The sequence below is a fragment of the Schistocerca piceifrons genome, chromosome 6, assembly GCF_021461385.2.
Source record: "Schistocerca piceifrons isolate TAMUIC-IGC-003096 chromosome 6, iqSchPice1.1, whole genome shotgun sequence".
Classification (NCBI taxonomy): Eukaryota; Metazoa; Arthropoda; class Insecta; order Orthoptera; family Acrididae; genus Schistocerca; species Schistocerca piceifrons.
In genome coordinates this window covers 538,776,562-538,794,076 of record NC_060143.1, presented here as the reverse complement: position 1 = coordinate 538,794,076, position 17,515 = coordinate 538,776,562, and the positions used below count along the sequence as shown (strand labels likewise).

Here is a 17,515-nt window from a genome sequence, read left to right as displayed (position 1 = left end):
GTTCTGGGACCAGCGCGGTGTTTTGCTAGTGGACTTTATGCCATGAGGAACGACAATCAACTCAGATGCCTACTGTGCAACTCTAAAGAAGCTCCACACAGCAATTCAAAACAAAAGGCGCGGCATGCTGACAAAAGGAGTTTTGCTCCTGCACGATGACGCTAGGCCTCACACCTCTCAAAATACTCGGGATTTGATCGATTCTTTTGGCTGGGAAGTTTTGGACCACGCACCATACAGCCCCGACCTTGCTCCTAGCAATTTTCACCTTTTCCGGTACCTGAAACACCATCTTGGCAGGCAGCGCTTCAATGACAACGATGAAGTGAAAGCGGCCGTGAACTCTTGGCTGTCGGAGCAGGCGGCCGAATTCTTTGAAGAGGGAATTAAAAACTTAGTTGTACAGTATGAAAAGTGCTTAAATAAACAAGGCAACTATGTAGAAAAACAGGTAAAAGTGTGTAGAATCAGAAAATAAAAGTTTTTTTTTACAAAAGTATTTGTATTTTTTTTAAAAAATAAAAACGGCCCTTACTTAAAAAACAACCCTCGTACATAGTTCCTAACATACAATTTAAATGCCTCTCCAGCATAGTGTACAGGATGTAATGGCTTTATTCACCTTGGCAATTCACAACATACAGGATCTCTCTCTCCCCCCCCCCCCTCCCCCCACTTTTTGTACATGTATAATGATCAGATAGTTGCAGTTATCAAGGAAGACGGGGGAAGGATCTCATTCACAACAGGTTTGGAATTGCAAGAATCTTATCACAAAATAAGGGTTGTAGACACAATGAAATAGTTTTATAGTATCAAAATATGGTACTCTCAATACTTGTTGCCACAACATAATTTAGAATCCACAGACAAGTTCAAAGTTATTGTTTTTAAGTAAAAGTGAAATCACAGTTCATTTGCGGACTTCATTCCCCAGTTGGATGCAACACCAGCAGTTTGTACATGTTCAATTACTTGTGCATTCAAAATCCGATGGATTTCACGACATCCCTCCAGTGCACACTCTACCACTTCATGGAAACTGTCAATATGAAACCTCTGTGACATCTCCATTACAGCTATCTGAAATTAAAAAAACAAGGTGCCGTTACTGAACTACAACAAATAAAAGTGCTAGATATACTGAAAATGGACTACAAACACAAACGGATTATTATTATTATTATTACTACTGAAAATGAGGATATCTACCAAAACAGGTCTATACAGAAAATATCAGAAGGAGGTTAATCTCCTTTGGGCATCTCTAACAAATGAATGAAAACATGCTAATGAAACAAATAATATTGTATTTCTAGAGAAAGAAGTCCACAACACCACAGATTATAGAGATCAGAAAATGACTGAAAAGATCAATATCAGGGAACTGGAAATAACAGAAAGAATAAAATACTAAATTTAGGAGGCTTACAAGGCAGAAAATGTAAAGACTAAGTAAAAATATGAAAAAAAGAAAAGACAATGTGTGGAGAAGATGAAGGAGTACTGCAAAACAAAGGAAACAGCAAAGAAATAAAGAAGAACTGAAAATGCTACACGATACCAGTTGGACAATACGAAGATAAAATAAATAAATACTGCTGTTTTTCATGAATGCTTAACTCTAGAAGGAAACTTTTCTTCCTTTTCAAGAATGCAATACTCAGAATATGAAAGCAAAGACTTTTACCTGGCCAGATATTGGCAAAGCTGCAATTGTAAGATTACATCCACCAGAAATTTCTTCCACGTGGCTTATGTCAACCATTGGTTTATTGTTACTCGCTAGAGTGGCTGAGCAAGATATCATGTACTCCTTCATGGGAATACCAGCATCAATTAATGCAAGAGTAGCTGCATTAACACAAACACAGTAGTTTCCACCGTCAGCCTGCAGAACCTGAAAAACGAATACTTATAGAAAATATTAAAATAGCAGAAACTCCTGGATGCAAACAATCCATAAAAATGAGGACAGGCAAAGCTAACTGATGTTTGGTGCACAGTCACATGTAACAGAACAGATGTGATTAATTTTTGCATGAATACTCGTTTTCCAGTGCTATCTCTCTCTCTCTCTCTCTCTCTCTCTCTCTCTCTCACACACACACGCACACGCACACACACACACACACACACACACACACACACACACACACACACACACGTGCGCGGAACCCCTAGTTGTGTAATCACAGATGATGAAGCCTGGATTTTAGAATGTGATCCTGAGACAAAGCGGTAAAGTGAGGAGTGGCACACTGAGACATCTCCTCGACTGAACAAATGAGCAAATCACAGATTAAAACAACGCTGATTTGAAACTTCCTGGCAGATCAAAACTGTGTGCTGGACTGAGACTCGAACTCGGGACCTTTGCCCGTGAGGAGGGGGCGTGAGTCGTGCTTGGGTAGCTAAGTTGGTAGAGCACTTGCCCGCGAAAGGCAAAGGTCCCGAGTTCAAATTCTCAGTCCGGCACACAGTTTTTATCTCCCAGGAAGTTTCATATCAGCGCACACACTGCTGCAGAGTGAAAATCTCATTCTGGAAACGCTGATTTGGTTTTTTGACAATAGTGGTATCGTACATACAGAATCTGTTCTTCCAGGACAAACTGTCAACCAAATGTTTTACAAAGATGTCCCTGAAAGGCTTAGGAAAAGGTTGAATCAAGTGAGACTGATGACAACACCCATGTTACCTCAAACCTCCTGTTGTTGCACAGCCCCTATTCACCTTTGTTAAAAGTACATCATTTTGGAAGTCTGTGGATAAATGCTGGGGTAAAAATTACAGGTGCTGAATTTTACTAGTATACTAGTGTCATAAGTCCCTTAAAAACCACCCAAAGCCACTAAGCTGACTACACAGTGTTTACCCCTAATGGCATCTGTGTAATCCAGTCCTTCATAGAAGTGAAACTGGAACACACTAGCAGCATAAATGCGCAGTATATGTAGCGCACCAGTGCGTTCATCAATGTGGGACAACGTTCTCACTCATATGAGTACACAATAATATGCACCTTGTTCTACAGGTAAACTGACTGAGTATGAGCTAATCTAGGGTTGGTCAGAGTGGACGTCTGACACCAACTCCAACCTGCATCAACATTCACTGCAGATGCTTAGAAGTGGTCCTGTTTTGAGTGTATTTTTTGGGCTAGTTTCTGAGGCAATGTATAGCACACAGAGCCTAATTTATAGCTACAATCTGGAAAGACCAAGGCCCTCTAAAATTAAAAAATGAGGCTATGTTTGAGAAGTCGTCTGACTAATGCATTGCTTTACAAGATGATTATTTTCAAAGAAGAGCATTACCTCAGAGCCCATGTTATCTTTGTCTAGTGAAAAACTTTTTAGATGTACATTTCAATCTTACAAAGCCATTGAGGTGACAGAAAAGCAATTGTCACATCTCTGATTGAGCAAGTCATTTCCATACCTCAACCAAAATATTACCGTAGGTACTACAATCTTAATCCTTTGAGCGCCAGTGGTTCCGCCACAATCCACTATTTCATGCTTTTCGGTTTTAAGTACAAGTGCCTGAAGGATGAAACCACCGATGTTGCAAAAGCTTTGAATCATGGCTCAGAGTGTTAAGAAGGGTATGTGAATGGCTGGTTGCAAAAAATGGAGAACATTCTTGTCTCCTGGAGCATTGCATTGATGCTCCAGTCGTATCACAAGTTGTAGCATGTTTTGTTGTTCAGAAAATGTGCAGCAGCAATTGTCAATTTTTGGACAAAACATGCATGGTTGCTTCTTTGTCTGCAAATGATTTCACTGTACATGCAGCTTCCAATACCACTTCTTGCAGAGCATGTAGATTATCAGCAACAGATACATCAGAGAGGGTGTGTGAGTAATCAAATGTATATATGTAATTCTGAGCTTTCTGAAATGGAAAAGAAGGGAGCTTAATAATTTAGAAACCAGATATTAAGTTTCCCTGTACTTGCCTACCATAAAAAAACAACCTAGAAGTAAGTAGTTATTTAATATTTTAGGTTTTTGCCAGGTGAGCTGATAATAATGTGAGCGATTATGATTAACTCACCCGGTTAGGAAACTTAGAAAATTGACATAGTTCAACTTGTCAGGAAAGAAAACTAAATCATTTTAAGATGATGCACATTAGCAACAAGATACTGTTGGCAAACAGCTGCATTTCTGAGATAGCTTAACTTAATCAATTTCTTAGGCGTTTTGTAACGATGTTGAGGCAAAACATTAAATGCACAAATAATAAATTAAGTGTTGTGGGGAAAATACATGTAGAAGAATAAATGTGACTTTTAAGCTAAGAATTTTATCATGGTATTGCAAAGTCCAGGACGGGAAAAAATAAAACTCAGGATAAGGATCCGGTCATCTGCAGCTTATGGACACTTTGCACAGACACCCATACTACAATATTAAAAACATAAATATCACTCACAGATTACGCCTTAGACCTGTTCCGACTGCTGCTTACAAGGCACTGTGAGGAGCAATCTATGATTGTGGGATGTGTTCAGCTTGTTGATAATGCTTCCAGCCATTATCACCAGTAGATAAAATGCAATGGTCCCACTATGCTGCTTTATTCAAGCAGCTCCTCATTTGGTCCCACAAGGCTGAGTGGTCCCCATTCTAGACCTCCCTAACTCAGATCAAATCTGACAAGACACAGGGAATCGAACCTGGATCCTTCTGCACCGAAGGGAGCAATGCTAACAGTTTGGCTGTGGAGGCAGTTGAACAGTATATTCTGTCACTTATAAAAGTCCAGTCTTCTTGCAACAAGAGATCAGATGGCAAAAAACTTACACGACAACAACCTGCAAAAAATCATGTGACGTTCCTAGCCACATAATATCTGCATTAATGTACCACATTCTTTGCTATTAGCCAGAGCTAGTATCTCTTGCTCTAAGTGAAACACTTCCTTGCGATGGTATAATGAAAATATGCTGCTTATGTATGTGGGTTGTTACTTTTGTATGAGGGTTGTTGCAATGGTGCACACAACTTGCTGCCTCAGTTGTGTATATGCCACAATGGACAGTACAGGAGCATACTGCAACTGAAATGCAAACCAATATCAAGACAAATCAATGCTCAGATGATTCAGGCCCAGCCTCAAGTCATACAAAGTCCAAGGAAAAAAGGAATGGCTGAAAGGAAGTTTTGTTAAAGTTAGAGAGAGTGAATCAAAGTTTTCTTTACAGATTTTGCATTTAAGCTTAATATGTTTCATGCACACATGTGCATGCAGATGTGCAGGTGAAGTATTTAACAATTAAAAGGACCACCAGCAAAATTCTGAGACAAAAGTAGAGGGGGTAAGAAGGAAAATCAAAAAGTGAAGAAGAGATGAGGAAAGGAAGATGTAGTAGGTGAAATAAGGTGGAGTAGAAATGTTCTAGGAGTGTGAAGCTAGCATGGGGGCAGGAGCAAAAGATATCTAACAGGGAAAGCTGACACTGACTTTGGGGGCATCTAACAAGAAGAGGTCCACAGCAGTAGGACTGATTGTTTGAAACCATTTGCCAGTAATAAGACGGCGGGGGAAGGGGAGGATTGAATTTCATGTGATGCCCTATAGCATTAGAAAAGAAATGTTACAAGGACTCATAGCATAGTGGAATGGTTGTAGTACATGCCTCATATGCAGGAGGTTGTAGGTTTAAATCTCATAAGGTGCTACAATTTTTTTTTTTATTTTTTAATCTTTATCCAAATTACTTAAGTCATTTTTTATTCAGTTAATGGGTTTAAATGTGCATTTTTAATTTTTATTCCTTTTTATGTCATTTTAATGACCATGATAACTTTTCAATTGCTCTCGTGTTTTCTTCCTAGCACACTCTTTCCAGCTGGAATCTCTGTGTATGGGAATTTAATTATATAATTATTTTTATTTATCTATCACAATATCCAAACATTTGGGAATGCCAATGTATCAGTTAAAAACCAAAAGACGAAAATCTATTTATATGTGCATTTGGTGTCAAAAACATAATTTTCCTCACAAGATGTATGTTTTCTTGGATGGCAATCACCATACAAACATTTAAAACAAATTCTTATTGCACTATGGAAAAAATAATGCAGATGAAGATTTAAATGAAAGAACAGATTATAAGCAAAACTAAATTCAAGCCAAATGGGGAACAGAAATAATGAATAATAAATGCAATAATATTGTTGAAAATATAGGATGATGAAACAGAAGAAATTAAATCGATGTTAACGAATGGGTTTAACTAAAATCACATGGACAAACATTCTATGTGCAGAAAGAATTGTAGGAAGAAAAACAGAGCAACTGAAAAATATGATGATAAAAATGACATGGCGAAGGAATAAAAATGATAAATTACATTCAACCAATGAACTGAGTAAAAATAATTATCAAAGTCATTTTGATAAAGAGTTAAAAATGAAGAATTTCACAGCACCTCATGAGAGTTGAACCCATAACATTTGCACTTGAGGCTTGTATATCCATTATGCTACGTAAATAATCCACATACAGTTTATTTTTTTAAAGCTGTAAGACATCGTGTGAAAGCTCAGAATTTGTTTTCTTAAGTTACTCACAAACAAGGGCCCACCAGGTTAATACTTGCAACCTTAACCTGGATCGCCATATAGATGGTTTCAAAATGTTCATTCCACTGCCGGGGACTTCTCCTCGTAAATGGCACATGTTTTGAAGAAGCTGAACTCTACCACATTATGTCAGGTAGCTTGTATGCTGTGCAACAAGTTGGCATTTGGCTAAAGCTTTACTGGTGACCATTCATCTGTGTGGATAGTTCGTTATGTAGTAGTTGTAATGTAGTTTTCATATTATTTGTCTGTTTTCACAGGTGGTGCTGGTGCTGCCTTCTATCGAGCGAAATGCTACATACGCGCTGGAATATTTTTTGTCTGGTAGCATTATCAATATGAAAGCGCCAGAAGATGTTCAGGAAAGCACTTTACACTGCAGACCTGCATAGGCTGCTCACAGTAACATAGCAGCACAGCCCACATTGACTTTTCTTCTAAACTTCTAAAAAGCTGTTAACCTCTCATTATTTTATCTGCTGCCATGTACAAATGATCTGCTGTCTAGTGGCCAAGACAGGCCACAATTTCATAGTATTAAATTGTACATATACATAATATGAAGTTTATTTGATTTTTATTTTTTTAACTAAGTTTTAACAGAGCTGCAGCTTTCAAAAACGAACTTCAGACTAATTAGGAAACGGAAACACTTAAAATTAACAACTCATGTGTTAAGACTAGAAAACAATATTATGAAAAGGATAGTTGCTACTCACCATATAGCGGAGATGCTGAGCCGCAGACAGGCACAACATAAAGACTGTCACAAAGCCTGGCCTCAGCAGCCAGAGTGTGTGTATGTGTTTTGTCTATTTCCGATGAAGGTCTTGTTGGCCGAAAGCTCACTTTCTGACAGTCTTTTTTGTTGTGCCTACCTACGTCTCAGCATCTGAGCTATATGATGAAGAGCAACTATATTTTCACAATATTGTTGCATTCCATCCTGAATTTTCCATTCTAAGATCAGGAAACAGGAAGGTAAGGAAGAGTTTAAATTTATACAATGCCACTACCAACGCTGTCCAGGAGGGAGTACCAGCCTTTCACTCCTGGGCAGCCATCAACCCACCAACCACTGAGGGCAAGGACCTCAGCAATAATCTTATGGGTCTCTAGCCCTCAGATGGTGTGGTCCTACAAACAGGTTACGTTGCTCTACACAGCAGCATCTCACTTTTTTTTTTATGAGTCAACGAACTGAAGTTGTGAAGTGCAGTGATGTACATGATCACAACACCACAACAAAATACAACTACTTTTGAACATGAACAAAATTCAAAAGGACAGATCGATGCCCATACATTAATGGTTTGATTTGGCTTAATAAACTGCCATAATTTATACAAATATCTAAGGAGATTGATTTTTATACAAAATTAAAACCTTTTCTGATAGAAAAATGTTTATATTCATTCAACGAATTTTAAAACACTGCTTGTGAAATGAACCAGCAGTGTGTCAGCCATAAACTAATAAATATACAATATTGATATAAGATGCAATAATTGTAATATGTAGCACTTTGTTAATGTCATTATTATTTATGATTTTGTAAAAGCCATCCTTGTGCTGGCATCAAGCAAATAAATAAATAAATATTTAAATAAAGATTCAAGCACAAGATTTATGTATACCTGTACATTACCCAGACAATCTTATTTTAAAATTCATTCCAAAAGTTGGTGCAACAGCAAAATAAACATTAACGGATTATGTGAAGGTAAACTAATCCAACAAGTTATTGATTTTATTCACACTTTCCATGTCCCACAACTGGAGAATCAAACACATATCCAATTATTTGACCTGTGTCCTCAGTGTGCCACATATTTAATGCCTGTTTTGAGAGAATGAGGTAGGAACTGTTCAACATATCAGCATGTACATGTACTGCAAAACTTATTTTAATGTTTTTCATCTAGTGGAAAATGAGAAATGTGTTTTAGAAATGTTCAAAATATCATCAATACACTGAAACCTTTTTACGGACATCCCCAAAACATTTCTAAACAGTTTATACACAACGTTGGGCAATAAATTTCCCTCATTGTTTCCTAAACTGCAAGAGAGTAGCTGGAGTAAGTCAGTACCATTTGATTCCTTTTAAATGACAGAAAAAATGTTACAGTTTACATTCCACATTAACGGATTTAATAAAACTGAAAACATAAAACATGCATTATTTTATCTGTGAATAGCACATTATAAAAATTAGGAAGCAACTGTGTAATGTGGATCGACACCCGTCTTCAGTACTTTGGCCACTTCTCTGCAAGTGCTACTGTCGCAGAAGGAACACCTACTATGAAAAGTACGCCACTGCAAAATCCATGACCACAACAAAGCGGACAGAGGATCCCCCTAACAGGTTAAGTGAGAAGCAGCTGCTGTTTGCCAGCAATAGCAACTTCTCTGAGGCTTATCCCTATTTCTCACCAGAGTTGTCTGTTTTCCAGATAGTCTTGTGGCCTGCGCACAGTACTTTCCACAATGGCAATGTTTAAAACCACTGAGTAAATACAAAAAATAAAACACTAACAACCACAATCACAAATGGGATACCCATTTCTGTATACCTCTACAAAGACATCAATCTGGGACCGCGGGTAGAGCTCTGTTTTAATTGCCGCCTGCAGAGCCTGGCGCAGATGTTGAGTCATTTCTTGAGATTTTCTGTCACCTCTGGGCCTTCGTTTACGTTCACCAGTGCTGAATGTCGCCATACTGTACTGGCAGTTGACATACACCTGGTCATGTATGGCTTTTGTTTTGCTTCCTCGAATCTGGAAAGTCAAACAATAAACATTTTACTGCCTTTGTAGTTATCTGGATGTAAGGAACGGGATATTTAATATCCAAGACTGGTTCTCCTATTATTAAGATTTCTGATATGTTACCCAATAAACACAACATGAACTAATTTGGACACATGACCAGTAGAGCCACCCTCCAGCTCTGATTAGTACACTAGATGTTAGCCAGTCAAGGCTCGCCATGACCTGTCACGGAGCGGAAGGTGTAGCCCCATCTTACCAGGGTCCCTCAACCACTGTACCATGCCAATTCAGTCAATAAGTGATCTACCTAACAGTATGAACACAAACATTTAGCCAGCATGAACATAACAATGATTTCAGATAAAAATATTCAGTCCACTCTGGATTATTTCACATGAAATCATGCAGTGGCCATTGCACTCGAATCAAAGATGTTTGTGAAAATTTGGTTTAAGATAACACACAATGAAAGAATGTTAAAATATTTTTTCCACACTATTTTAATCAGAACTACAGTTAGAAGGCAATTTCAAAATGTGAGTCTTTTTCACAAATTGCCACAGAGAGACAGTGGCTTAAAAGTTTGTAGCCACTACAATTTTTTTTAATTTTTGAACCAATTTCATTCAATTTGCTCTCACTGGAAAGATAAAAGAATTATCTATACTATAAAATTATTAAAATGTTGAAGTTATACATGTACATATTTCCTATCTACAATAAATGTCATTTCTAAAGCTGCTTCACCAAAATTATAAGTTTCGGTATCTTAATTTTTGTTTTACTTAATGCCTATTACCATACTGATCAACATAAAAATGAGAAGCACAGTGTTCTCTTTCTTGCTAGATCACAAACTTCTTTAATAAAATGGTAATGACTTACCTCAAACGGCTACATACCAACACATGAAACAACAAGAATCACAAACACAGGCTGCACTCGCAGTGTGTGTGTGTGTGTGTGTGTGTGTGTGTGTGTGAGAGAGAGAGAGAGAGAGAGAGAGAGAGAGAGAGATGCAGCCACTGTGAACTGGCAACATTATTATAATTTTTCTTACTCTGAGCATGCTACACAGAGATTTCTGCTATGCGAGATTTAAAGGTCTTTTTTGCCATAACCCAAGTATTAGGGATCACATTTAAACTTGTCATCAACTCTTTCTTGCTTCTCTTTACAGATTATTCGTAATACATCTTTGACTGATTAGAGCATCAGAAAAAAGTTTAAATCATCTAGTCCTTTACTGCAACAAATAGCAGTAGCAAAGTGATTGATTTAATAGACATGACAAGTCTGAATCTATCTGACACTGAATTACTAAAGTATCGGTGAAATGTTGACAGTTTTTCTTCCCCTCCATGGCTCTTTTTGGAAGCATTTCAAGACAGTTTCATGAGACTCTAAAGGAGTGTGGTAAAAAAAACTGCTATGGTATTTTTAAAGTTGTTTCTTTAACTACAACAAGGAATAGTCTTGGACTTATCCCAGGTACTAAGTGTTGTACAACGTCCTGTGCAGTCATTCTATTTCCTACACTAAATAGATTGCCAGGGACGGATGTGGGGTTGGGTGATTTGGGGGAGGGGACCAGACAGCAAGGTCATCAGTCCCATTGGATTAGGGAAGGAAGTATGCTGTGCCCTTTCAAAGGAACCACCCTGCCATTTGCCTGAACCAATTTAGGGAAATCAAAGAAAACCTAAATCAGGATGGTCGAATGCAGGTTCGAACTATCATCCTCCCGAATGTGAGTCCAGTGTGCTAACTACTGCGCCACACTGCTCAGTTTTGCCAGGGACGGATGAATGAAGTTGAATGAACAGAATATAAATATGATACGTCTACAACACTTAAAAAACTTAATGGAAGTCAAGAATTATTTGAAATTTTACCATGTAGAGTCACCTAAAAGACACAAGACAGGCAACCAGAGTACATTCAATCTGAGTCTTGTCCCTTAGCACTGAAATTCCATCAAACAGCAGCAGATGTGCTACATGTCCCAGTAAAAAATATGTCTGAAGAACACGGCAATGCTAAACGCACATACTGTCATAGTTTAAAGCAAATACTTCAAGGGTAATGGGTCAGAAGCTGTGTTTAAAAAAAAAACTCTGCAGATTCTTACCTTAGCACCAACTTCACAGGTTAAAGAAAAAATCCAGACATATTTCAGCACAATGAATACACAGTGAACAAATCACGGGTATTACTAAAAAAGATGACATTTTGTCAAAAGAAAGCTATTAAGTGGGAAACAGAATAGGTAAGGATGTGGAAACACATGTACAGACATTTTACTATGAAGATGATATAAGTTGTATTTGTGCCAATTACAGAATTTGCCTATCACTCCCTTCAAAAACTTGCAAAACAATGTGTAGAACAAAAAGTCTCCTTTGATGTAATACGAAAAATGTGTACTTCGCTTTAAAAGAAAAACATCCTTCTAATAAAATTGCATTTAACAATAAAATAATGTTCCCAGTTTACAAGCAGCATCACTTCAAATACAATACACTAGCTTTCAATAGTTTTTTTCTATCATTGCCATGAAGAGTTAATACCACTTACTGCCAGGGCTACCACAATGTTCTGCTTATGCAGGTGTAATGGCAGTGTCTGGAACCTTCCAGAGAAGGCTGGAAAGACATGTGCGGAAGGCAAGCTGGGCAGCTCCCAGCAGCTCCTTCCCACTACAGAACTGAATGATTTCAGGTGGCGCAAGGGGCCAGTGTTATAACTGAAACCACCGCTTGTGTGACCCCCACAAGCGTCATGCCTACGTCTTTGCTTTTAGTCTATGTCCAAAGCCCCATGGTCTAACTTGGTATAACCAAGTTTTGTGAACTCTGCCCAAAAGAATGTGTTACAGTTGTGGAATGCATGATGAATGTGTATGTATTTATCACTAGAATATAAAAGCGATGATACATGCTGCAACTGCACAAGAATCATACACTGAACTTTTACAAAAACTTGTTTGCAGTATGGAAAAAAATGGGGGCCTCCTTACAAGTTTTTGAAAATATTATTTTCTAGCAACTGATCCAAACTATAACAATCCACATTGGCCACATTAAAAAAGACAATCAATGAATTTGTCGAGACTCTTGTTCAAAAACTCCTAAACTTGACACAACATCATTACACATCGAAACTCAGAGTTGTTAAGCTCAAAATCAAGCAAGGGAACACTCCCTGATACTTCCTGCATCATCATAGTGGATTTTGCAGAAAACTATACCTATTTGCTTCAGGATGTTCCACAAGGCTTTTACTGGCAGAACCTTCATGTTACACTTCATCCTTTTGTTGTGTACAATAAAACAGATGATTGCATGAAGTCAATGTTGTTGTGTTGTGTAAACGATTGGCTCCAGTCAATACAAGCACATTCTGTGTTTTTCAGAAAACTGCTCTCACCTATATACTGAACAAATACCACACAGCCCAACATTTTTTAACCAGTCATGGAAAAAATGACTGACAGAGTTGATGATACTGCTACATGTTTAACCACAAGAGCTAGTTCGCATCACCCATATCACAATCAAAATATGTGTTTACATTTTATGTTACATCAGAGGAGATAAAATATACTCACAAGTAAGTTGCAAAAACAATATAAAACTGGTACTACGATTCCTGGGACATAAGAATCATTTTTTACCCAAAACACTGAATGAAAGCAGGTTGCTGATAAAGTATCATCTACTAAATTCATACAAGTTCACTGTTGGTTTCAGAACATGGCCTCTGTCACTATCAATGAAGATATGTTCATTGCAGCTATCTACGATAACTAATGGTGAATTGGTCGAATTTTAGAGATTAGTGAAGCATATACAGAGGCAAAGGTCAAATTTATGAGACCTAGTGGAAATTCCTCAGTTTATGCATGGCCAGTATACGCTGATGTTTGCTGGCTTACTTACAAACATATTTTAATGAGTCTGCCTGCTTCTAGTACAAGCAAAAGCACCAGTCACTTATATACTTTCAGATCAGACACAACGTTTCCCTTGATAACTTGTTTAAAAAAATGAACACTTTTTTCAGTGTTATGGATGTATTTCAACTGAACTGAAGATAATTTACTGTACACTAACTAATTGTCATGAAATGAAACAACATACAAAAAATTATGTTCTTTCAGTTTTAAATCACTAAAATGAACAAATACCCTTCTGAGTTTTTCACTGAAGATTATAATGATTAGAATTAGGTGAAAGAAAAATTTCCACAGTAAAACTCAGTGGCAGCTCGTAGGTGTATAATAATAAAATGTGTAACTTGCCTGACAAAAGGAAGAATTGTTGTTTGTGGAACTTGGTTGGTTTCTACATAACTAACCACAGTCTATGGTAAGAACGAAATAAACACTACTCTCTGTTTTGCATTTTTGTGTAAGTGGGAGTTTTTTAGCATTTTTATTTTTTTGGACAAATGTTCAAGATCTCTAATTCAAGTATTAGTTAAAGAGTTAACTTCTGGGCTGAAAATCAGGCATTCTTATGTTGCACCCACATTACAACTTATGGTTGTTACACACTTCTTTGTTAAATGTTCACTTGTTGTCACACTTTTTTGATTTCGCCACTTCCTCAGACATCGGATCTTGTCTGGAGTGCCCTAGTTTCTTCAAGGCTAACTTTTCCTGGTAATTTTTTTTTCTGTTAATGCTTAATACAGGTTCAACAGAGTTCATGTTGACACTCCACAGAAGGCTGATTCCTGCACAGTAGACAATCAGCTCCAAACATAAATTGCCATTTTCAGAAATGATTAAATTCACGTAGCACTATCTACCAACAAGGTTACTTGACTAGAATACAAATGAGGCACTAAGAGCCATAAGAGCCAAAAGCACATCATCTTCGTCCCCCCATATTTAAGTGAATATCAGAAGTCAGTGAGACAGTTTTTTGTGAATATTCAGATTTATGTACAATGTGGGCCTACAGTATAGAAAAACCTGACCCACCATAAGTTCAATAGATGTCAGAAGCATGAGTAAATGGTATAGTCTTTCAGTCAATGATGATGTGCTGTTTGGTGTTCAGTACCTCAAATGGATTACTCCATGATAACATCCAGAACTTAATGTACTACATCTCACTCAGAATCCCACAAAAATAGGTTTTCCTATCAGTATAACTATAACTGATGTCCAACCTAATTTTACTATATGGTGAGTTAATTCGCATATCTGTGGAGTGTGCTACCACCTAGCCGTGTTTACGGCGAACACAGATAAAAGTCTGCTGCAGTGTGCTACCTCCTGGTGGCACTGACGTAAACTTGTAGTAGAGTGGTGAGGGCTATCAGTGCATGCCTTGAACAATGTACATTGTTTATCAAATCCGTATGTATTTAGCCTGTAAGGCAATTATGTGATGCCAGTTGCACATGTGCAGAAGCTCCTTAAAACAAGCACAAGTGAAGGTGTGCTCGCGACCATGTTGTCAAGCTTCACCAACTCTAGAGCACCAATATGTAGCTCAGTGCAGTAGATTTAGTATGGACGCCGTGTGACCCTGTTCTAAATAACAATAAAGGCTTTGCAAAGGCATTGGAATCTGTAGTGTCACCGTCCTTACACATTGGCGACTTCTGCACCCACTATAGTTCTTCCAAAATGAGGGCCACCAAGTGGCGATTGCAGGGCATTGTAAAGAAAGCAGAATATTGCGCACTGGATGTGCATGGTTCCGATGAAATGTAGGGACCTGTGAGGTAATACTGATCCTACAACATGTTGAAAATAACAGTGTGTTGTAGCCTGCTCACGACATCAGTGCAGATTAGGGTAGATTACAATCCTGTCTCACTTCCTTCTCAACTACGGCTTCCACTTCATGTCCTTTGACGCATAACTGTGCTGTCTGGTTTGTAAATAACCTTTTGCTCCCTGTGTTATATCCCTGCTGTCTTTAGAACTTAAAAAGAAAGTCATCTAGTCACCATTGTCAAAATATTTCTCAGAATCTAACAAATGCCATAAATGTAGGTTCACCTTTCATCGACCTATCTTCTAAGATAAGTGGTGAGGGCATGGTGGCACCAAGATAGTCAAGGATCTGTACATTTTTCAAGGTGTCTGATGTGAAATGCAGTGTGGCCTTACATTATCCTGTTGGAATATGCAACATGGTATCCCAATCATGAAGAGTGTGGCAACAGAGTTCACCTCTCTTGCCACATTCTAGCAAACATTCAGCCACAGAAAGCTACGAAACCAGTCCTGTTGTCATAGCCTACAGCTCCCCACATTATGATTCCAAGAGCTGGAGATGTGCGGGTCCCAAGAGTTGCTGCTTCCTGTGATTTTTCACCAGGATGCATACAGACACGTTGGCACTGATCTCACCACCAGAAACAGAAGCTGAACTCATCACTGAACACCACAAAATACCACTCAGTGTTCGAGCTGACTCTGGCTCTATACCATCCAAGTCTCTGTTTTCTTGTATAACACTTCGAAACTTGAGATCTCAACATGGCACCCAGTAATGTGTTCCCAATTATTTGTTGTGATACACTGCCTGAACCTCTCCCAATTCTAGCTGTTCTCATCTATTCATTGGAGCTAGCTGAGCAATCCTACAATTTTCTGGTGGCACAGTCCAGCTGGAAGGACCTGTGCCTACACCACTTGCTCCACTGTCATCCTGAGTCCATCTCATCACCAGCCATTCTGTAGTAATCACACTATAGCCAACTGTATGTGGTATCTGTATTGTGCTGCCATGTCTCTTGTACCAATGATTCTACCATTCTTAAGTTTGAACGATGGTGATAAGTAGCACATGCATGTCGTCTGGGCACGCTGTATTGTGTTCTCCAGCAGGACAGTTCCAGTAATAAACACACCCAACAGCCATCATATAATCAATAGGAATGGCTTTCTTCTGAATCAAAAATATGCTCACAAAAGGATGAAATTTTAATCAACTTACACCACAGGCATGGAAATACTGGAGTATCAATTTGGTAGCATTCAGTCAAGGTGTTCATTCTGTAACAGTCTACATTGATGCCAGCCTATTTTGCACACTTGTCACTTTGAGAGTAGTTGTGAACAGATGGGAATAGGCGGCATGCCAGTTTTAACACAGAAGCCACAGAAGGATCTCATTCTAAATGCCCCTGTAGCCAACCATAGTCTTCTCGTTGTGGCCTATTGTAGTGGTCTAGCAGATCTGTACACCATGTGTCCATAATCATTTCAGGACCATAAGAAGCCTAGAGGACTGAAGGGGTCCTTCCAGTCCTATGCACGGAGCTGTCCAAAATGATATTCTGCAAATAGTACCAAACACCTTACCAAAACAAAAATAAACAAATAAGTAGATAAGTACCTAGTAAGTGCTTGCACATTAAAGACAATTGTACAGATGCCACCAGCACAGTCATGTTATCAACAATGGACTCTACCTATAGTTTTTTACTGCAACAGACTACAGTGCTGCCATTCTAAGATTCAGATAAGGCAGCAGCTGAATTCCTGCTGCCAGGTCTTTCCCCGGCAGGAGGAAAGGACAACAGTGTGGTACATTCTTGGGCATGTCCATTCCTTCCCAGTACTAAGAAGAGCAATTAAATTACCTCCTTCCACTAGTAACCAATCTCTCCTGGTGTCCATCAAACAAAAATTCACAGACACAAACAGTTTTTACACAGAACAGTCCACGGGAAAATGGGCATCTGAAATCATACTGTATAACAGCACAATTTAAATTATTACAGTTTACAAATACCCACTAGAAAATTTTCAGAAGTCCTTAGAAAAATTATTATTACATCATCTGTCTTACGTAAGGAGGCAAACTATCATTTTTGATGATTTCAATATAAATTTTTTGAAGGAGTCTGAACAACAGTGTGATATAAAATTTTTACTTAACACTTGCAGTCTAACTTCAGTTTTAAACTTGCCACCAGAGTTGTGCAAGACAGTAGTATCTTAATAGATGATACTTTCGTATGCAAGATCATGCTTATTTTATCCATAAGAGATGACATGATGAGGGGTGCGGCTGTTTTATTTGTGTGTAGAACATAGTCAGCAAAATTAGTTTTCATGCAGTTTAAAACAGGTTATCAGATCATGATGGCCAATTAACC

At 38.2% G+C, this 17,515-nt stretch overlaps 1 protein-coding gene across 1 annotated transcript in view; it reads right to left on the bottom strand.

Moving 5' to 3' along the window:
• Nucleotides 1-779: 779 nt before the first annotated feature.
• Nucleotides 780-17,515, bottom strand: part of LOC124803062 (exosome complex component RRP41) — a 38,026-nt gene continuing 21,290 nt past the window's right edge. The window contains exons 2-4 of the mRNA XM_047264190.1: nt 9,182-9,388; nt 1,691-1,900; nt 780-1,083 (exon numbers count right to left, since the gene is read on the bottom strand). Coding sequence (XP_047120146.1) covers nt 907-1,083; nt 1,691-1,900; nt 9,182-9,388 — 594 coding nt within the window. The 3' untranslated portion in view covers nt 780-906. The remainder of the gene's footprint in view (nt 1,084-1,690; nt 1,901-9,181; nt 9,389-17,515) is intronic.